Source organism: Chinchilla lanigera, unplaced genomic scaffold (genome assembly GCF_000276665.1).
Source record: "Chinchilla lanigera isolate Chin_1 unplaced genomic scaffold, ChiLan1.0 scaffold00031, whole genome shotgun sequence".
NCBI classification, from domain to species: Eukaryota; Metazoa; Chordata; class Mammalia; order Rodentia; family Chinchillidae; genus Chinchilla; species Chinchilla lanigera.
Window position 1 is genome coordinate 3,511,766 of NW_004955432.1, and position 24,041 is coordinate 3,535,806.

General features: G+C 34.3%; 1 protein-coding gene across 2 annotated transcripts in view; it reads left to right on the forward strand.

The window, feature by feature from the left end:
- The window catches only part of Gkap1 (G kinase anchoring protein 1), a 73,790-nt gene extending 52,666 nt beyond the window's left edge, over window positions 1-21,124 (forward strand). For both annotated transcript variants that reach the window (XM_013515998.1, XM_005387958.2), the window contains 5 exons: window positions 5,223-5,324; window positions 9,593-9,656; window positions 11,905-11,975; window positions 18,191-18,268; window positions 20,804-21,124. In XM_013515998.1, the coding sequence (XP_013371452.1) occupies window positions 5,223-5,324; window positions 9,593-9,656; window positions 11,905-11,975; window positions 18,191-18,268; window positions 20,804-20,851 (363 nt within the window). In that variant the 3' untranslated portion in view covers window positions 20,852-21,124. The remainder of the gene's footprint in view (window positions 1-5,222; window positions 5,325-9,592; window positions 9,657-11,904; window positions 11,976-18,190; window positions 18,269-20,803) is intronic.
- The last annotated feature ends 2,917 nt before the right edge of the window (window positions 21,125-24,041 follow it).

A 24,041-nucleotide genomic window follows, 5' to 3' on the forward strand; every position in this document is an offset into this window, starting at 1 on the left:
GACCTTGCGCTTGCCAGGCAGGCGCTTTTGCTGCTGAGCTAAATCCCCAGCCCCTATCTCTTTTTTTTAGTCATTCAACAAATGAAACATTTACTGTGTGGTGTTATATGGTACACAAGAGATGTCAGACCTTTCAGAACTCACTCTAATGCAGCATTTGACTGGTTTATGAATAACACCGTTTCATAAGAAAATCTGTTTTCAGCATAGTAATAAGAAAGCCTAGGCTGCTCTGAGGTACTTAAGAATTTCTAACTCTCACATTGAATTAAATGTAACCTTTTTCAGTCTTAGCTGTCAAATTTGATGCACTGTCCAAACTATATGCTAACATTTACGGTTTACATATTTCACTGATTATGATTTTCTCCTTGGTAGTCCATATCTTCTTATGTTTAACCCATCTCAGATCATTTTTAGAGAGAAAGTGTGATATTAATACATTTCAGCAAATCATTAAGTGCCTCAACTCCCTTTGTAGAACAGTTAGGTATATAAATTAAATGATTAAGTGATATTAATTTATAGTAAAACCAAAGTGATAGAGTGGTATAGTTGATGAAGAACAGACTTTGAAATCAAACAAATATGTTAGTATTTATTATTATACAATTTACACTGTTACATTGGGATGCAGTTACTCGTCTGCCCTGTACTGTTACTAGGAAAGTTTAAAATTATGATTTAAAATGTTTACAGATCATGTTGTATATAGTATGCACTTAATAGGTAATTATTCTTGCACAAATAAAAAATAGTAAGTCCAAAAGATAATATATCAGTACAGACCACAGTAGTAATTCACAGGAGTGGGAATCAGAGATGGCCTTTTGAGAAGAAAATAGAGGTGGAGAAGAGGAAACTAGAATACCTAGAGTATCGTGAGTTTGGTTCCCGGTACAGGAGAAAAACAAAAACAAACAAACAAAAAAAATAGAATACCTAGAGTAAAAATACAGGGACAGTGAAATATAAAGCAGTTTAACTAAAACAGGTTCATAGAGGAATACAGTGTAAATTTGATAAATAGATTGGAAACGATTGTGGAGGAGTTCAAAGCCTGGTTTATAAGTCAGTAGACAATAAAGAAGTTTTTAAGGTGTGTAGCAGAGAAGAATTTTAATATTAATTTCTCCGCAGTGTTTAGGAAAAGCTGGAGAAAGGTGCAGACTATGGATGAGTTAAATAGCTCATTATAAGGAAAAAATACAGAAGTAACATTCTACTAGTGGGATATAAATTGGTATAACTACTATAGAAAACAATTTAGCATTAGTTTTTGAAGATGATGGGCATAATGATTTCAGAATTGGAAATTTTAATATATTAGAGATACAGAGAGTAAAAGAAAAAGAGAATAAAAGAAAATATTCATTAAATGAAAAAACAGAATTTTGTTGCATGTCATTGAATGTAATGGGGGAAAATTGACCATTTAAACAATTTTCTAATCCCCTCTTTTTCTATATCTACCTCCTTTTTCTCCCCCATTGCATTCCTTTCTCAGAGAAAAAACTTTTCATCAGTGCATCAGGAATTATCAGGTGTTCTAAAAAATAACCTGATTCTACCATTTTAAACAAAGCATTTGGTTTCATTGAATGAATTATTGCAAGAGCTTACAGAAATAAAAGGGATAGGAGATAGGTGTGGTTACACATGCCCATAATCCCAGCACTCTGGGAAGCTGAGACAGGAGAATTGCAAGTTCAAGCCAGCCTGGGCAACTTAGTGAGATCCTATCTCAAAATAAAAAATAGGAAAAGGGACTGGTACCTAGTACCAGTCAAAGAAAAGTGTATGTGTTGGTGGGGTGTCAGAATGACACATATTTTACGACATTTTTTCCTGTGTGTCTCCATATACATATACAACATGTATGCATGGCATATATGTGTATTTTAGGTTAGAATATAAAATATTTCTATCATGAGTCACTGTCAGACAAGTTTGAAAGCATTATTCTCAGAATTGACTCTTCTAATTAACTTCTCGTATATGTACTTTTCTAGCAAGGGCAGGTCGCTCCTGTCACAAACTCCTACTATACAGAGCTCTTGCCAGCTTGTCTCTAGATTGTTTCACATGCCATCTCTTCCCTGAAGCTTTCTCTTCATGCTCCAGTCCAGCCCCAAACACAGAAAACAGAAAACCTGGATATGATCTTGGCGCCTTCTTTTTCTTTTCCTATACCAGATTTCCACAGCAGTCTTTCTTGTCATTTTTAATAGACTGCAAGTACCTTAAATGCACAGTCTATGTTACACATTCTTTCACCCTCATTTTAGTATATTTTATGTAAAAGATAATTTTTAAAATGTAGGACTTCATTGAAAAAGTGTACATTAAAATAGCATGACTGAGTTTGTTTGGTTCTTTTTGGTACCAGGAGTCGAACTCATGACCTCAGGCTTGCCAGGCAAGCACTTATGCCACTGAGCTACATCCCCAGCCCTGTCTTTGAGTTTTGAAAAGTATGCTTATTGTAGATAGTTTAGGAACTTTTAAGTAAAATGAAGAAATGATAAAGGCAGAAGTAAGTATTTGAGAGATACATATTTTTATAGATGGACAGAAATACTGTGTATGTACCAGGCCTTGTATTAAGTATTTATATGATATCCTTTTTTTCTCATAGTTAACTATGAAGTTGGTGGATACCATTATCACACCCAAATTTACATATGTAATAGGGAAAAAAGACCCATTATCTCATTCATCTAGAGAAAACTGATATTTTTATATGCTCCCACTTTTCTGTGTATAATATTATCTTCTCTATATGTAAACAGTTGAATGGATCACTGTTTTGAGTTAAATACAGATAATGAACATTTCAGGTCAGTGTGTGTGTGTCTGTGTAGTAGAGGATTGTGGTATACACGGCCTTTTCACTGAGCTATATCCTCATCCTTTTTCACACACAAAAAAAAAATTGATGCAAAGTCTCCTTAAGTCACTAAATTGCCTAGAGTAGGCTCAAACTTGGAATTCTCATGCATTAGCCTTACAGAATGGTGGGACTATAGGCATACATTGCCACACCTTTCAATTTTATACATTAATTCCATTTATAGGGACATTACCTACACTTAAACCATACTGAAAAAAAAATTTAAACATACCAGTCAGGTAAAACATTGCCTACTAGCAAGGTTGCACATTTTTCATATTTATTGGTTGTATGCCTATCATACTGATCACAGCTAATTTCCCACTTTTCATTTACCTTCTGATTTTTATTACATGATTTTTAAAGATTTTTCATCAAGTCAAATTTATTCTTTTTTGTCTCCTCTAAGTTTCCCTATTTAAAGATAATACTCATATTCATCTAGATTTTTATTTGTTTTAAGTTAGGATCTTGCTACATTGTCCAAGTTGGCCTCAAACTCTCAACAATCTTCTGCCTCAGCCTCCTGAGGGCTGGGATAACAGGCCTGTATCACCTTGCCCAGTGTCAGTATGCCGCTCTGATTTTTTTAAATATTTACCATATATGGTTTCAGCTTTTTTCAAAAGTAGAGTCTTATATTCTATTATTGTACACTCAATATAAGACAGTTTTAATACAAGCAAAAACTAAAACAAAGCAAAATCTTAATTATAATTAAAATGCTGGTGTATGTCTTTCAGAATTTTTGGTTTTTTGTTTTGTTTTGTTTTTATCTTTTTGAGACAGGGTCCTCCTATTCAGTTCAGGCTGGGCTTGAGCTCACTTTGTAGCCCAGGTGGGTCTCAAACTCAAAATGATCCTCCTGGCTCAGCCTGCTGAGTGCTGGGATTGCAGGTGTGCACCACCATACCCAGAAGAATTTTTATTTGTATATATTATAATTTTGCAATTATGTGAATTCTTTTTGTTTTATATAATAATTTTTTTGACTTTTCTATTTTATGACTTTACTATCTATACTTAGCCTGTGTCCTACTGTTAGGCATTTAGATTGATGAGTTTTTATGTGTGATAAATCCACAGGAAACATGTTCTTACTTTCCTTTCCCACTAATATATTTGAGGTAAATTTCTCGATATCAGATTCCTGAACATAGTAGTGGTGTACTTCTTATTTTGATCTATTCACCTTATTCTGTAAAGTAGAAACTTGCAGTATCTGACTTCCTTACCTGCCACATTCAACCTTGCATCCAAATGCTATTGATTCTGTCTCCAAATTATTTTTCGGATACTCTTCTCTCCCTTCATACTGCCACATCCTTATCCAAGGCATAATCTTGTCTGACCAGGGCTTGCAGTAGGAATTAAAGGGTATTTCTACCTGTCACACTCCCACTCCAATCCATTTTCCATACCTCTAAAGGAATTCTTTGCAAATATAAGCCTGACATAAGAAAGTATAACAGTCCTGCTCAAAATTCTTCACTGTTTCCTGTTTTACTCAGAATAGTATTCAGACTGTTCTTGTGGCTTAGAAGGCTTTCCAAGATCAAGTCTGTACCACTTTTTCCAGAGTCATAATGCACTGTCTTCCTCCTCACTATGCACCAGATCACCGGTCTCTTTCTTCCTGATTGTTCAAACTTTGGTTTCTGATTGCAGTGTTTATGTAACATCTGTCTCCTCTACTAGACAAGTCCCATGAGGGCAAGAATCTGTAGTTGCCTTCACCTAGCAACTAGATACTTAGCGAGTGGTTGTGGAATATGTTACCACATTCTTCTTTAGGTAAATAGAACAAGTTGTACTCAACAAAAGTATGATTTTTTTGTATGTGTTTGTGTGTATGTGTGTGTGGTACTGGGAAAGAAACCTAGGGCGTCACACGTGCCAGGCAAGTGCTCACTGAGATATATCTCCAGCCCTTGGTGTGACTTTTTAACATTTAAATTTATTTATGGTAGCTGGTGCAAGATGACAGGAATTTTCTAGACAGACTCCTAAGAACAACTTGTCATGGAATGCTTTTATTACACTTATTAGGATAGAAATATTTCAAAATTCTGGTATTGCTCTACTATATGTTCATAGTTTGAGATTAGTCACAAGAATCTTATTTTCTTATTAGTCGGAAAAATCTTATAACTGTACATAATTAAACTTACATAATTGAGCCAAAGTGGAAATGTAATCAGTAGTTTATGGTTGCCTAAAAAATTAATTTAAATCAGATTCTTTTTTCCTAAACGTTTCACAAAGGACCGTGGTAAACTAAGATTGACAGAACAGTCTGAGTCCTAAGTAGCATTTTTCTGTTTTTCAGGAAGTGGTTCTTAAAGACGGAAGAATTGAAAGACTAAAATTGGAACTTGAAAGGAAAGATGCTGAAATCCAAAAGCTAAAAAATGTGATCACTCAGTGGGAGGTATGTATCCACCTACTCCTATAAAGGATAATAATTCTATACATTTGCCATTTTCTGTTTTTATTATATAAGATGCATTTAATGTTCAGTCGCTAGAAATAGCCATTCTGATTAATTTTAACTGATTAGTGATTTAAAGTCTGAGTAATACAATTTTTATTGTTGTGAAATATATATCACATAAGCATTTACATGTACAATTCAGTGGCTTAAGTACCTTAACATTGTCATGCACCATCACCACCATTTCCAAAACTTTCTTATCAGTCCAAACAAAAACTCTATCCACTAAACAACTCCCTAGTCCTTGTAATCGTTCATCTCCATGAATTTGCCTATTCTAGGTAACTCACATAGGTAGAATCAAACACTTTCTGTCCTTTTGTGCCTGGCTTATGTCAGTTACCTTTGTGTTCTCAAGGGTCATCCATATTATAGCATATATCAGAATTTTAATCCTTTTTATAGGTCAATATATTCCACTATATGTATGTACTGCATTTTGCCTATTGGTATATAAGTATTAAATTCCCTGCTTTCAATATTTTGGTGGCATATACTTAATGGAATGACCAGATCATGTAATAATTCTGTTTAACTTGTTGAGAAACTATCACATTTTTCCAGAGCAACTATACATTTTATATTCTCAGCAGCAGTGAACAAGGGTTCCAATTTCTCCACATCTCCACTGACACTTATGTATATAATTTACTGTATTTTCAACCATAAATTTATTACTCTTAGTTCTTACCTTAGGTTTTAGAAAAATCTCTTTATTCATCTCAAATATTATTTTTACTAATGTCAATTTATTCAACCATTATTGATTTAACGTTCATAGTATACCCAGTACTTTTCTGGGCACATGTAAAAGTGAAAAAAGTAAATCAAGTTTTAGCTCCTTCCTTCTATATTCATGCCTTTAAAAAATCATACCTGCCAAATCCTGTTCGGGCTGCATGTACCCATCTTCTTTAGCTGTTAATTTCTTTCTTTTTTTTTTTTTTTCTGGTACCAGGAATCAAACTCAGAACCTTGCGCTTGCCAGGCAGGCACTTATGCCACTGACCTATATCCCCAGCCCCTTAGCTTTTAATTTCTATTTTTCCTTCATTTTTATACACAGGGGATGTAAAGGTGAGGTATAGATGAGATAAACATGTAAATAATTACAATACAGTGTAGGAATTAAAATTAAGATTTGACAGAGTATTGCTAAGGGACGGAGAAAGGAATAAATAAGCTGCTGCCACTGAAAATTGGTGAAGATTTCACAGAAAAAAATGTTTTTTCCGGGTAGGGAGAACAGCATGTAGAAAGGCATGGGAATGGTAAGAACATTATAGCTGGCATTTAGAGAAAAGGGAAGCTGTCCCTAAAAGGTAAAATTAGAGATCTTTCTTGGGATCAGAAGTAGAAAGTATTTGGATAGTAAAAGTTTTTAGAAATGAAGTGACTTGAGAATTGCTTTATGGGACAATAGTGCCTGTAGCTGAGACCTGGGTGAAGATAGTTCAGTGAAACAAAGAGTAAATATTGAGTTGAACTGGTTTGGATAATAGAAACTAATAGATTTCATTTTGGACATGCTGAATTTGAAGTGGCTGTGTTACTTGCACACTTACATTCTTAGGATACAGTTGGACACAGCAGAATCCCAACATATGTTCATTGAACTTTATATGGTCTCTTTTTTATGAAATCCAAAATACCAGTAAGGGCATTATATATTTCATATGTGTTTGTTATAAACTGCTTGTTACTAGCATTTTATATATTTCTATTTTTGTAGATATAGTTACTGTTTAGGATTGTATATATAAAACTGTATATGCTTTTTTAAATAAGCAGTTTAGGGGATTGTCACAGGTAAGTTTGCACATTTGCTCTATGAGCTGATTTTAGAGCCTAAAACTTGCATAAGAGGTGCCTGCATGAATAGTGACCTAGACCTTGGACAAAAGGCTTCAGCTAGAGAGAGTTTTTTAAGATATTAGCATAGGTTCCAGGTTTAACACTGGAAATTTCATAGTATAGTTCCATGTTCATAGTGAATATAACTGTAGTTGAATATGTGTTTTCCCTCTCACATTGTTTCCGTCTGACTTGTCTTCCTTGTTTTCTTCTCCTCCTCTTCTTCCTCTTCTTTTCTTCTTCTTCCTCTTCTTCCTCCTCCTCCTCCTTTTTTCTTTCTTTCTTCTTTCTTCTTGTACCTTTTTTCTTTTTTTTCTAATATGCCCAGGCTGGCCTTGAATTCACAGGCTCAAGTGATCCTCCACCCTCAGCCTTTCATACTAGCTGGGACAACAGGCATGTGCCAATACTTCCATCCTTTCCCTTATTATTTTTAAGCTTCTCAGAAGTCCTACCTGGGAGCCGTGGTGCAGGCCTATGAACCCAGCACTTGGGAGGCTGAGGTAGGAAGATCACAAGTTTGAGTCCTCTCTGGGCAACTTAATGAGATCCTGTCTCAAAATAAAAAGTAATAAGGGCTAGGAGTATAGTTCAGTTGTAGAGATACCCAAGTTTGATCTGCAGGACCACACAGAGGGGGAAAAAAAAAAGTCCCACTCCCCTTATACTTTGATTCACTGTATTGACGGGAGTATTACTCCATAAACATTATTGATTTATCTTCAGTAATTTAGTGGATAGAGCACTGTATAGTAAAAACTGACTTTATAGTACTTAAAATATCTTTAGGGGCTTGAATTAGCTCACTGGTAGAGCATTTGCCTAGCATGCATGAGGCCTTGAGTTTGATTCCCAGCACAGAAAAAAATTTGTTAATGAAAAAATTTGTGGGTTAAAGGTATAGCCCAGTGATAGAATACTTAGGTCACATCCATAAGGCCTTGGATTCAATCCTAATACCACAAAAAAAATGAATAAAACAAAAAATTTTAACCTGGTAACTTGTGTACATAACTATGTATATGTCAAAAGAAGAAATGACAGGTTTATACACCAATATGTTTTCTTTATGCTTTTATTTTTCTATAATAAAGTATGGATTTCTCTAATTATCAATTTATTAATTCCATTGGTTATTTAGAGGTTGTTGTAAGATATGTTGAATAAAGTAGTGTAGGCTAAAATTGCTTAGAATGTGAATCTTAATGTGGGAGCACAATTCCTCTTGTTCATAAATATGTAATTGTATCACTTATGTAGTGTAAGAGCTATGCTATTTGGAAAAAGAAACTTTAAAAAAAGTTCAAAGATATTTCAGTAAACTACTAATTCATGGCAGCCAAAAATTACTATAACAATAATTAATTGGTAAAGTAACGGGATTAGTTAAACCTTAACTGAAGAGGTTTAAAACTACACTATAAAATTTAATAACCTTGCCAGATGTGGTGGCATATGCCTATAATCCCAATGTTTTGGGAACCTAAGGCAGGAAAGATCAGAAGTTCGAGACAAGCCTGGACAGTCTAGCAACCTAGCAAGACCCTGTCTCAAAATAAAAAATAAAAAGAGCTGGGGATACAGTTTAGTGCAAAGGTCCTGGGTTGTTCTCCAGTACTGCAAGAAAAGAAGGAAAGAAGGAAGGAAAGAAAAGAGAGAGAAAGAGAGAGAGAGAGAGAGAGGAAAAGAGAGAGAGAGAGAGAGAGAGAGAGAGAGAGAGAGAGAGAGAAAGAAAAAGAAAGAAAGACAAAGAAAGAAAAAGGCATCCATCTCAGAATTTAAATTAAGGTTAAATAAAATTAGAAATTCCTTTTTTTTGGTGTGAGAGTGCAGCTCAGTGGTAGAGTGCTTGTCCAGAATACATGAGGCCCTGGATTCAATCCCTAGTAAATTCCTGCTCCCATGCATTTTCTCAGTCACACTAGCCACAGTTCTGATGTTCAGTAGCCACATATTGGACAGTGGCAGATACGGAATAGATGGAGAGTTCTGCTATATTAATGGACAATACTGGTGTAGAACAGTCATTTTTATTTTAGTTTGAATCTAAATTATTTTAAATTGCTAAGGGTTTCATTTGGGGAGGAAAAGAGGAAGACTTTAGGAAAATTAAGTATTATCCTGACTTCTATCTTTCTTTAATTTTTGATCACCTATAATATTAATTTCTATTATTGTATCAGATTTAAGTAATACAGTGCCAGTTACATTTCCCCCATTCTGTTTCTCCCAAAAGTAATTTATCCTTGAGCAAGCCTAGAATTCATTACTTGATAAATTGACATTAAATCATTTATTTTTGAACTGTCATTTACTTTTAAAAAATTGAATATTTTTTCTTTGACTGTTAGGCAAAGTATAAAGAAGTAAAGGCAAGAAATGCACAGTTATTGAAAATGCTTCAAGAAGGCGAAAGTAAGTGATCATCTGTTTTTCAAATTGAAGTTTATCAGAAACAATATCTGAAAATAATTTTTCAAGAAATGTATGAACTCAACAAAATAAAAAGGTTTCCCAGAGTGATATAATCTGGTTAGTTGCTGACATTATAAGTTACACTTCACCTTAATTTTAAATATATTTTCAACTATTCCAGTGAGATATACCATTGAAACTTCAATTCTTGTAAATTACTGGACTATTTAGAGAAAAGCAATCCAAATATTTGCTTAGGATTTGGCTTTTAATTAGTGGAGAAGGAAGCCTGTGATTACTTCAGGTTTTTCTTGGTGCTTCCTTTCCCAATTGCTATTCTCACTTTTACAGCTTTTCTAAATTTTTGGCAAAAGATAACCAGCAATAAGCCAAGAAAATCAATCCAATAAATGATTAGAGATGATAAGTTAGTAAAGTTGATGCTATATGAAAACCTTCCAATTGCTGCATTCCTGAATATGTACCTAGTGGCACTCACCTTGAAGGTTCTGTGAAAATATTCATAAAAGAGAAGGCAAAATATATTAATTTTAATACAAAATTTATGCAAGGAAAATAATAAAATAGATGTTGATTAAAACGTGAATAAATGACCAAAAAAATGCCAAGTGTGGTGGCACATACTTCTAATCCCAGCACTTGGGACACTGAGGTAGGAGGATCACCCTGAGTTCGAGACCAACCTGGACTATATACTGAATTAAAGGCCAGCCTAAACTGCATAGAGAGACCTGTCTCCAAAAAAACGTGAATAAATGAAAAAATTTCCTGAACAGACATATAGACATATTAAGCATTATTAAATATTATAGTTTTATCTCTTAATAAATGCCAAAGAAACCCCAGTGCCTGTGAATATTGTATAGCACTTAAAAAATTATGAAACACACAATGAAGAGTTAAGAAAATGAAATATATCACAGTGTTTTTTCAGATGTGAAGATGTTGGTATTAGAACTAACTAAAATTGAGTTTAGTTTACAAAGTAACAGTTGTCAAGACAATATGATCTGTAAGACCCTGGGTTCAGTCCTCCATCAAAACAAAAACAACATGAGTAAAAAGGAGAAATCAGGTTCAGTTGAACAGAAAATAAATTCAGATTTACTATGTATCAGAAGTCCACACTGTCAGTATCCAGCTAGAAGAATTTTGTGTAGAAGCATATATGAAAATTTCTATAACATTCCAGCACTTCCAATGTAAATACAATATATAGTTCCCAAAACATCTGCCTTTGCAAAATCATGCAGTTAAAACTGCAAGATGGGAGAAAAATGGTGTTAAATGTGTAATAGTCATAACTATCAGTGACTCATTAAAAAAAGATGGGAAGGATACAGAGTCACAGCCAAGTAAGAGAAATAAGTTCTGGTGTTTTTCTGTTAACACCCAAGGGTGATTATAGTACACAGTACTATATCATATAATTCACAATCTGTGAGAGAGGATTTTGAATATTCTTGTCACAAAGAAGTAATAAATGTTTTAAGATAACGCAAATAAATGCAATATTGTGAGTTGATACCTGTGGTGATAGCATTTTTCTTGTTTTGAACATTCTGTCTTTTGCTACTTTATTATAATTTTGCCTCTTCCTGTTTTCCTACCTTTTTTTCAAAGGGAAGAGTTAGTTTGTTTCTAAAGTGTAGGAAACATAGGGGCCAAAATAGAGAGCTCTTTTCCCCAAGGAGGGAAATGAATAACTTTAGAAGACCACAGATGTCATATACTCAGCTATGATATGAAGAATATTCATCAAACAGTGCTTTATTGGTATTAAAAGCCAGAGAAAAATAATTTTGTTGGTCTTTTTAGTATGCTCACTTCAGCAGTTTAGCAACAAAATATTCCACACTCTTTTTAAAATTTTATTTTAAGGTTAGTCAAAGGATTTAAAGTCTTTTTTCTGTGTGAAATTTTAACTTTCTTGTATACTTTTCCAGGTTAAGGTAGATGGAAAAATTGCACATTCATTATATCTGTGCAATTAATATTTTAACACAGAAAAATTTTAAATTCTAATAGACAATGCTGGTGGTGATAATAATGATCACAATTTACTGGTGAAAAATAAGGCCTACACAGGGTCAAAAGAAGTGCATTCATTCATTAAGACAAGAAGTCATTTTCTGACTATGCTTCATTTATATTTTTGATTTACTAAAGTATTATTAAAATATTTGAGTGACTGAAAAGACTACACTTCTGTTTTCCTTTTTATCAGTGAAAGATAAAGCAGAAATACTTCTGCAAGTTGATGAATCACAAAGTATCAAGAATGAGCTAACTATACAGGTAAGAAACTACAGAACACACACGACAGGCTTTTTTTCTTTTTCTAATTGGTATTAGTATGTATTTGCTGTGCATGTTTGCATTGCTTATTTCTATAACACATTTGAATTGCTTTTTTCATACCCTTTTCCTCCCCCTGCATCTCCCCTTCCTCTGTCTCTGATGCCCTGTGTATTTTAAAAACATCTAGTGTATCTTCCTGCTTCCTGTCATCAATCTTTTATTTTGTTCTGTATTTATTTATTTATTTATTTAGCTCTCATAAGAGAGAAACCATGTGATATTTAATAATTATGCAAGCAACATAAAGCTAGGTCCAATGGATCCATCCCTTACTTTTCTACTGTAAATTTGTACTTTAGCATAATAGTAGGTGGCTGTGAGTCTCAGTACCTTTCCCTGGGGAACAGAGGGAGAAATCTATGTGTTTACCCACTTGGTATGACAGTGGCAAGGTGTGTGCACATGTTCAGAAGTGGCAAAACAGGACTTGTACCCACCTTTATGCTCCATGGAACAGTTTTTGTGTATGTTTATTTGAACATCACAGAGGGTCCACTAGACCCACATCACTCTAGGATTTGTTTTTAAAAAAAAAAAAGTTTTCATTTTCCTGGTAGAAGTAGCCCAATTCAGTACAATGGTACATGAAAAACCAGATTTGCAAGTTTTGATGATCAAAAGTGAATCATCAGATTGTTCCTGCACGGGTGATGAAGATAACCTATTATGGTAAAATACATGCTTTCGTAACAGAAGAGTGGTGTGGGTGTGTAATGATGATGATGATGACTTTGAGGTTGCCCATTTGAGCCAAAGTTCCTGAAACAGTGAAGTGAAACAAAAATCAAGTGATACAGGCACAGGAAATGCAGACCTCTTCGATTCAGATGACCGAAAAAACAGCAATGTGAGTACATATTTGACTAGTCGAAATGTTGTGAAATGGCCATGCAACCAAATGGAACAATCCAATGTTAGAAATAAATCCAAAAATATAGTGAAGGTCTTGGCAGGGGTGAAATTTATTGGACAGAGTGCCAGCACTGCCATTCAGTGTTGGAAATTGTAACAAAGGAAATACTACAAGATGCTGTGAAATGCACAAAGGCTGAAATGCAAGTAAAATATTCCCTATGCACCAATAGCCATATTCAAAAATGTACTTATTATGACATCTCACTAGCTGAACTGAAAGCATTCATAGGTCTGCTGTACTTAGCACAGATTTCTTAATGTGATGCAGGAATGTAAAAGACTTACAGAAAAGCAGTGGGACCTGGGGATTTAGCTCAGTAGCATAAGTGCTTGCCTGGCAGGTGCAGAGTCCTGAGTTTGATTCCTAGTACCAAAAAAAAAAAAAAAAAGAAAAGCAATGGGTCAAAATATGGCATAAGAATTTATGCCTTTGTAGATATGAAGACTTATTATTCTTTCAATTTAGACATTTATCCTGGAACTCAGCCATCAGGTCCTTATTCAAATAGTAATAAACCAAATGATGTTGGGAACAGATTTGTTGCTCCCATATCCCTAATTAATCAGATTGTGACATTCAACAGTCAGTTTACCGGTTTCCAATTGATGTTACATTTGCTAACAGAGCACAAGGAACTGTACTCAGGAACAAAGCAGAAATTCCAAGTGAAATGTTGCAATTTCAAAACAGAATTGTATAATACAGTCTTTGGATTTCATAAAGATGTAACATTAGCTTGCTGTAGGTTAAAGAAAAGCAAACTGGTACTGCTGATGTCAACATCTCACCATAATGGAAGTAGTGATAGGGAAACCTTGACAAAATGGAAGCTTGAGATGGAAACTTCAAACAACAAAACCAAAGGTAGAGTAGATGCTGTTGATAAGTTATGCAGCAGCTATGATGTCACTCAAAACACAAAGTATTAGCCAGTGGTTATGTTTTACTTGAGCCTAAACATATGGCATAAATAGTTTTGATAGCTTACAAAGAAATTAATAAGTGCAAAATATCATGGAGAAATTTTCTTAGAGGATTGGGACTGGAGCTCATAAGAGATCATTTACAGCAGAGGAAAAACAAAATGTTTGTGCCCAGGAAACTATGCCAAAAAATTGTGGAGCACACTGGTGAGCTGACAGGTAAGCAGATAGACACAGCATCACAAAAACGTACTACAGGGGCTGGGGATTTAGCTCAGCGGCAAAAGCGCCTGCCTGGCAAGCACAAGGTCGTGAGTTCGGTTCCCGGTACCAGAGAAAAACCAAAAAAAAAAAAAAAACGTACTACAACAGGAAAATAAAAAAGACGTCAACTGTGCCCTACAGGAAAACAAAACATAGCGTGCTATCAGTATAAGTGAGGTGTGTGCATAGAACATGCTGTGGTTACATGTGCAGCTTTAGGTCATAATTGAAGTAAGGATTATTTTTTTGTAGGGGGCTAATGGTATTTTCATTGTAATTCATATAGAAATTTATTTTGATGTTCTTTTTTTAGACTTTGTTCACAAAATCAGTTGAAGTTGAAAATTTTGATACTTTTTTATAAACAGTAAATATTAAAAATTCAATCTTTTTGTGATTTTTTTTCCTGTTAAGTACTCACTGATAATATAATAAACTTATAAAATTAAAATCAATAATTCTTCAATAGAAATAGTCTAAAAGGGCACGGGATTTAACTCAGTGGCATAAGTGCCTGCCTGGCAAGTACAAGGTCCTGAGTTCGATTTCCAGTACCAAAAAAAAAAAAAAAAAGAAATAGTCTAAAGAGTATTTCTCATGGTGAAATGAAATCCACGTTTATGCACCTTGATGCCAAAGTTAGTCTTATGACCCCTTATGCCTCATTTAACATTATAGTCTCACGGTACATCCATTGTCCTACAAATGATTCAACCTTATACTTCCTTATGGCAGAGTAGTACTCTGTTGTGTGTAAAGAGCCCATTTTCTTTATCCATTCATCTGTTACTTGGAATATAGGTTGTTTCCAAGATTTACCTATTGTGAATTGTGCAGCTATAAACATGGGTATGCATGTATCACTGTAATATGTTTATAACTCTTTCAGAGAGATGCCTAGGAGAATAGCTGAGTCAAATAGAATTTCTATTTTTAGTTTTTTTGAGGAATCTCCAATATTGGTTTCCACAGTGGTTGTACTAGTTTACATTCCCACCAACAGTGTAGAAGGGTTCCATCATCACTGTAGCCTCGCTAGCATTTTGTAATTATTTGATTTATTAAAAATGTTCATTCTTTCTGGAGTTAAATGGACTCTGGATATTCTTTTAACTTGCACTTCTCTAATGATGAGCAGTTATTATGCATTACTTTATGTATTTCTGTGAAGCATCTCTTCATTTCACTTGCTCGTTTTTGCTTGGATGTTTTATTTTGGGGAATGTAATGTTCTTTAAGTTCTTTATATTTTCTGGGTCTTAGGTCTCTGAGGAATAGCTGGGAACAATTTTTCCCATTCCATAGGTTGTCTTCTTACTCTGTTGACTGTTTTGCTGTGTAGAAGCTTTTTAACTTTTTAACTTGATCTGATCCTAGTTGCTGTTTAGACTTTTATGACCATTTTTTGTGTTTTGTGGTTTTTGGGGGTATGGTTTTGTGCATTTTGCTTATTCAGCCTCAGTGTATTTTAATGTATTTTTGTATAGTATACCTTATACTATACTGTAACTTTTGCTGATTATACTGTACAGTACCACAGATTTATGTTCTATTATACATTATAGATTATAGTACTGCATGTAAGAGTTAATCAAATAAAGTCTTCAAGTTGGAGTTTTCTTTGACTATTTCTTTGTTCTGAATATTGTAATACACATACTATATGTAGTTCATTTGCAGTCAGTTCATTTAAAGACCTAGACATAGGAACATAACTCAGTCCAAGTAGGAATGTCTATACTGTTTCCTGTGCAACTGAGGTTCTATTTAGAAGGTCCTTGACTATACCTATGACTTTTAAGAGTTTCACCTATTTTATCTTCCAGCAGGTTTTTGCTTGAACATTTGGTTCACTGATCCATTTTGATTTTAGTTTAGTATATGGTAAAACATATGGGTCTAGATTCAATCTTCTGCATGTGGATAGCCAGTTTGCCCTACACCATTTATTATTATTTACTGTCTTTCCTCCAGTAAAAGTTTTTGGCCCATTTGTCAAAGATCAATAATTGAATATGCTTGGAGTTGTTTCTGCATCTTCTATTCTGTTCTGTAGATCCTCATGTGTTTTTGTGCTAGTACCATGCTGTTTTTATCACTGTAGCTTTGTAATATGACTTGAAGAAGATTATGATGCCTGCCACTTTGCTCTTGTTACCCAGGATCCTTTTTGCTATTCTAGGTCTCTTTTGTTTCCATTTTTATAATCTTAGATTGTCTTAGGTAATCTTACATTAGTCTTCTTTGCATCATCTAGGAGCTGTTGGTTCCACTCTTCATGATCTCTTGTGCTTGTTAAGGTGTCTCTCATTAATTAGTCACCAATAATAGCCTTGTCTTCTAGTTCTGACACTCTGCCCTCACTTCCATGTCTTCACTGTGGTCACCATAGTGACCTGCTACCCATAGTTTCAATAGAATTTTTAATCTCCTGAATTTCTATTTGGATCCTTTTTATGGACTCTTTGATTCTTTGGTGGTCATTCATGTTTTGCATCATTTTGTTTAGTTCTGCTAGCTTTTTGTTAGTGTCATATATACACTTGGTGGCCATTTTGTTTATTTGGCCCAATATCTGTTTACTTGTATCTTTTGCAAGCTTGCCAAATGCCTTATTGATTTGTCTTGTTATCTCTCTGATATCATTTCAAATAATTCAGGTGTGTGGCTTTTAGTTTACACTCCTTCAGTGCCCCATAAATCAGTTTCTGGAGTCATTATGTTTGCTTATCTTCTCAGGTTTATATTTTTGGTTTTTTTTTGTTTGTTGGTATTGAGGCTTCTGGGTTGATTGTAGTTAAAATCCTTGTTTTTAGTATAGAGACTTCTTTAATTAATGTCTACTTTTCAGTGCTCTTCTCTGGGCATGGCTCGCTATTGGCTTTTGTGTCTCTGTTCACTTGGAATGGGAGGTTGCAGTGTATTTGCCCCACTAACATTTTCCAGGAATGAGCAATAGTAATGACCCTAAGGCAATCCAAATATGAGCACCCCAAGAAAACCAGTTAATAGCAACAGCTATGTCATCTTTGCTGTAGTAATAAAATTATAATGATACTGTCAAACTGAATATTGACAAACCCTAAGGACCAATAATGTACCACCCTTTGCCGTAGAAGAAAGATCTATAATTATAGTATGAACATGAAGCCAAACTAATATTGACCTACTATTGTTCTACAGTAAACATCTCCTAAATGGAATAACTTAACCTCTACTAACAGTTGAACAGTATTTGATAGCAGTAGTGTGAAGTTAACTAGCTATCTAAAGATTGATAAAACTTAGTAGTTGTACTAGTAAAATAGTAAAGGTAGAGGGAGTGGGGAACTAGAGAATGAAAAAAAGCAAAACTTGAGAAATTAATCAATAGGATATGAGAAGGTGGAGAGAGAAGTGAGATAGACGGTCCTGTTGAGGAGTAAAAGGAAACAGAGTACAGTCATGGGAAAGAACAAAGAAGAAAAGTGATAAACAGCAAAATAGAGGAAATAAAAGAAGAATAAGGACGTGAAATTTGCAAGGGGAAAAAAAAGAAAGTAAAAGAAAAAAGGAAGTAAAACCTCAAACCTACAAAGAACCCAATGAAGGAAAGATTAAAAAATAATAACACAGTCCATCAGCATTGCAAGGTGGTGATAGAAATATATAGAAATATTTTATTACTATGTAATAGCAAATAAATGAAGAGTCTATGTAAACTTGAATTAAGGTAAGTAGATATATCCTGAAAAATGGAAAAAGATACAGTGGTATTTTAGATGGACTATAAACATAAAGAGAGAAAAAGCAAATAGCACGTACCTTGTTACTAGGCTTGATTTTTTTCTATCCTTGATTTATTCTGTTTTCTCTTAGGACAATGAGCTCATCCTAGATATCTTTAATGTATAGCTATGTATAATATCTAATAGAAATTATAGGGACGATTTCTACTCTGATACTAGTTTATCCATCAAATTTTATCACTATGAATAAGTGTTAAGAATTGCTGTATTGCCAAAAAGCACACATACAAAATTGTTTTCTTATTGAATATTTGGTTTTAGGTGACTTCACTTCATGCTGCATTAGAACAAGAAAGATCTAAAGTGAAAGTATTACAAGCAGAATTAGCCAAATACCAGGTATGCTTTTACCATTTTAAGGATTTTGTCACAAACAGTACATTTGGAATAGATACTATATGAATATAAATGTACTATTATTCTTAAGCCAACTTTTATCCACAAAGTATATTAATAATTTTGTTATTGGTCATATAATTTACATTTTAGAAAAGATTATTCTTGGTATTAGTACATACAGCAATACTAAAATAATTCAGGAAAATTCTTAGAACCAAACAGCAGATGTGGTTGACTCATTTTGGGAGAAAGCACATAATGGCATTTGTCCCATTATATCATAAGTTTGATTGCTTAGGTACAGTGATGTCTCCTAGATATCTCCATGTGAAGATGTCTTTTCCCTTTTATATTTAATAATATGTGGGGTGATGCTTTCATTTTATGTATCTGTTTCATTTAGTCATTGTACCCATCAGTGATACTTATTAGATATTATTTTGGGGATTGCAAAATAATGGTTTTAGCTGGGCGTGGTGGCACATGCCTGTAGTCATAGCACTCTGAGAGGCTAAGGCAGCAGGATTGCAAATTCTAGCCCAGACTGTGCAACTTAGACCCTCTTTCAAAATAAAAGATAAAGAAGGCTGCAAATGTAGCTGAGCAAAAAGGCTCTGGGATCAATCCCCAATATTTAAAAAAAGTTATTTTCTAATTTATCATATTTTTTTGTATTTATAGATTGAACTCAGCATTGTTTCTGAATGAAGCAAAAAAATCAGTACTTTGTTCTAATATACATGTTTGTGTGTGCATATACACATATATTTGTATGTGTAGGTGTATGTGCCCAAATCATGAAATTCATTAATTAATTAATGTGAAACCACAATCAAAAAAGCTCTTAAGCCACACTGGTGGCACAGAGAACATAAAAGTAGTTTAGTGTGAGCTTTGTGAATTAGTTGGGGAACGAGAATTCTCTTTGCCTGGAAACTTTGGAAAGGATCTTTATGTACTACTTTTGAGTTTTTAAAAAAAATCTCATTGAGAAGCATGGTAAGAATTTTAAGCTGCATAATAATGGTAGCTGTGAATATTGGTTATCTACTTTAACACATTCCCTCCAGCTTGAGCCACTGGTGCAGCATGCATGACTGTCCCATTGGGCGGCATGGGACAACCCATCAGGCAGTTGCCCAGTGGGACAGTCATGCATGTACCACCAGTTGTACAAGCTACCCAGCAATGAGACAGGAATTGACAGTTCCACTGTGAATGTTTCAAAGAAAATTTTTTCCAAATTCATTTTTATTTTTCTGCTAACAGGAAATACACCTTTTAAAAATGTCATTACACATCTCATGTCCCAAACAAAATCTTTATGCTATTTTGCTATGAATAAATCTTTGCAGAATTTTTGTGATCAGGAGTAAAGAATAACTTTCCTATACTTGGGGTGTTCTTGTGTATTTTTTAGATGTAAAAATGTTTTGACCCCAAGAGAGAAGCTATAGGCAGGAAAAAGGTGAAAGAAATAAAGAAGAATGCCATCAGTTACAAATGAGTCTGGGCTTGATACACCCCTGGTAGGACCACTGCTTTTATAAATGTACTTCCACAGACAAGCAGCTCCCAAACTTGGGTGATCATCAGAGTTTCGTGGAAATGTTTTGAATTGCAGATTATAATCCAATTAAATAGGTCTGGAACAAAGCCTGGACATCAGAATTTTTTAAAGATTCCTACTTAGTTGAGTTTTATGACCAAGTTTGAGTACCATTGCCATAGTTTAAAAACGGGAAAAAATATAAAACTATTATTAGGTAAACCTGTCAAACCATTATTTATGATTGATGAATAGAATATGTAGTTATGGATGATGTTTATTTTCTTTGTGTCTTTATCTTTTCCAAATTTCTATAGTATTTGCTTTTTAAATTAGAATAAAGCAGAAAAAGTATGTAACTTCTGTGCATACGTAAACTTGTATGTAAACTTCTTGTCTTTTAAGATACCATCCTCTTTTCTTGACTCATGTCAAACACCATAAATGGTGTTTCATATGCAACCAAATAAGTACAGATTTATATATGCCATAAAGCAATATGAATAGCATAGCCTACTTTCCAGTCTACTGATAAACAGTCAGGTTTCTAATACTATTTAATATGAACAATACTAGACAGAACTTGAATTATGAATTGAATTACCCAGAAAGTAATGAACTGAATTAATAAATTTGCTGTTCATATGGAACAGATTAAGTGTGTGGTTCATTTTGATATTGATCAAAAACTGTTTTCTACTCTGGGACAATCAAAATGAGTTCTAAAAATTAAGGTACTTGTGACCTTAGAAATTAAGCCTAGAGAAATTCATGTAGAACTATTTGAACTATTTTCTACAACCTATTTTAAACATTTATTAACATAACCATATAAAAATTGAGTTGTATGTGCACTCATTTATAACAAATTCAAGAAGAAAATGCTTCATTTTCCTGTTTAAAAATGGCTTTGGACTCATATTCTTTAAATGAAAATGGCCTCAAAATGGTGTTTCCTAAGTACTTTGCTCTATTTTTCTTTACAGGGTGGCAGAAAAGGAAAAAGAAACTCTGAATCTGACCAGTGCAGGTGATCACATTAGCCTTTCAAGTCAACGGAAAAATTCAACTTTCAGGGTTTTTCAGAAATGTAGATATTTAATGTTGTGCAGCTGCTAAACTATGCAGTTTTGTTGAAGGAACAACAAGCACCTAGCTAATAGTCTATAATTTTATGTTTTTTGGCTTAAAAGTGAAAAGAAAAAATGTAGAATTCCAGTAGAACTTAATGATTATTGTTTACTATCCATACTTCTTATCACTTTAGTTTTTCATCATTTAATAAAACTTCTTTACTATTCCTCCAATGTTTGACTTATTTTTCATAAGCAGTGTGAAAACATTACTTTTGCTTATAGCTCAATCAGTTGGATTCTGTCAGCTCAGCAAATATTTATTTAGCATTTTCTGTACACTATGCCTTACAGGACACTTGAGTGGAATATGGTTGTTGTCCTCAGATAGCTTATGGTTAGGGAGTAAAGTAAAACAGGAACAAAAATAATTATCATGTATATCATGTTGTTTAGAAGTTGAGAAAACTTGCATAAGGTAATTTTTACAAAGTATTTTTTTGTAAATTTGTTAAAACAGTATTCTAGGCAGAAGGAATGAAATCTGGGCTGAAAGATTTGTTTAAAGAACAGTCTACCCTGAGGATAGTAACATGACACACTGAGACTAGGAAGCATACAGATGTGTGGGAAGGAATGAATGAGAGATTTGTCATTAGTGTAATCAATTACTAGAATAACTAGTTGTTATAGAACTTATGGTTTTTAGTATATTCAGTAAAATACAATTATGATTCATTAAAAGAAAGGTTTACTTTGAGTAATAACAAAGATGAACACAAAAATACTGGTCTTGGTCTCCAAAACCATCATTATATGAAAGATTCTACTTGTTGGCCATCTTTGGAGGAAAAAATATTCAACAGAAAAGTCATAAAATTGTCATCATTGTTTGTATGTCTGCCTTCTCCCATGAGGTTATATGAATCCTATAAATAGTTGTGATTTATAATTCTTTATATTCCCAGTGTTTAGTCTGTCTCAAGGCAGAGACTAGGGGCTAACAAAATCAAACCCAAGGCTTCACTCATCCCAGCAGTCTACCACTGAGCTATATCTTGGCCCAGAGAGCCCACATTTTGACTGCAGCATATATATGTAGGGCAGAATGAGAAGGCCAGAAAGATAGTGTGGGGATGGCTGTCATCCAGCTTGGATTTCAGGTTAAGAAGTCTATACATAGTTTAATGGGCACCAAAAAACCATTAAAAGCCTATCAACAAAGGAGTCCAGTGACCAGAGTTGTTTTCTAAGAAGACTGAAGTGGAGTAATGTGATAGAAAGTTAAGGAGATAAAGGAGATCTGAACTAGGAAAGTTATAGTGGGATTCAGAAAATAAAGATTTCATTAATAAATAGGTAAACTGATGGGTTGAATAAATGGGAAGATGAATGGAATTGACTTCTGACTTTTTTTTTTTTTGGTTTGTTTTTGGTGGTTCTGGGGATCGAAGACTTTTGACATATTGACATTATCTTTCAGAGAATCTAAAAAGTAGAGTCCATCAAATTGGAAATAGAGATCTAGTCCTTTGAGGAGAGGCTAGAGGAGTTACGGGTTTTGGATCCATCTACAGTTAATGTGTGAAGGGTTGACATACTCAAGGATATGTATTTGAAGAGAAGTATTACTGAAGACAAACTTTGTAAGCAGAATACAGTGGTCAGAAATGTGGGAGGTAGCTTGTAATCCCAGCACTCGGGAGGCTGAAGCAGGATGATTGTTGCGAGTTCGAGACCAGCCTGGACTACAAAGTGAGCTCACAGCTGGCCTGAACTGCACAGTGAAACCCTGTCTCAAAAAGACCAAGGAAAAAAAAAATGTGGGAGACAAGGTTGTGACCATTGTATAGAGGAGGTCTGAGGTTACAAGCATGACTTGGATTTAACAGCTGCAGGACACCAGTGACACTCAGAATGGCTTGTTCAGTAGCACAGAGCGAGGTACTGGGGAAAATGAGAATTTTTTTAAGACTTGGCACTTTAAGAAAGAATCTTGGGCTGGGGCTGTAGCTTAGGGGTAGGGTACTTGCCTAGCATGTGTGAGGCCCTGCATTCCATCCCCAGTACTAAGCAAGGAGGAGTCTTGAGGTGCTCTGAAAGGGGCTACAGATTGAGTGAGTTAGGTTTTTTTTATGTAGGACAAAGTAGACCTTTAAAATAATCACGAACGCAGAGGAAACGTTAAGAAAACATAGAGATGGGAAGAGAAAAATTGACTTCAAAGCCCTCCAATTATTTACTTGCCGTCATAGAATTTGGTTGCTTTACAACCATCTCTAACTCAGGTTAACACTAAATTTAAGCTGCCCTCTCTGTTCATGAAGTTATGGCCCTTTGAATGTGATAATTTTAAGAATGTTTAAGTAGAATGTAAGGGTTTTAAGAAGAAATGTTAAAATAATTTTATGACTTACACATTAGTATGTTTCCATGATGTGTAGCTATTACCATCCATTGTGGCAAGGAAAAAAAACTGAAACACTAAACAAGGTGGCAGGTGAAAGCCTAAGATTCTCCAACCTATAAATCATGAGTTGTTCTGGGGTAAATTCTTTGCTTAAATTTAAAGTGTTACTTCCTTTTTTAGAAAAGTCACTCACCGCTAGAGGTATTGTCAAGTGCATATCTGTATGTGCTATTGCAGGCCTTGTACTTTAGTTTCAGCCAATAGTAACAAAATAGAGAACCTTGGAAACAACCCCAGTGTCCAACTTGAATGACTAATATAATACATCAGTGAGAACTAATATTATGTGTATCCCAGAAAAGATGTAATTAGAATGACTAAAAACATGTGGTATGCTGAACAAAGTTAATTTAAAAAATACAAACTTGCATACAATGATTAGAGCTGTGAGAAAATATGTATGCACCTGGACAAACTGGAAAGTGGTTAATTCTGAATCACACTGCTCGGGTTGGGCGGAGGAATTATGGGTCAGTTTGAATTTTCTCCTTAAAATTTTATCTAACATACTGGGTTTGTTTTTTTGCAATAAAAAGTACGCTTGGATTTGTGTTAAATAATTTGCTTTTATGAAGTACATTGTATCAACTTGTTTTATTGACTGACATGTTCAGTTGAATTAAGTATTAATATCATGGGACATGTCTTGGGCATGGAAGTTTTATTATTTAATCCAGAATC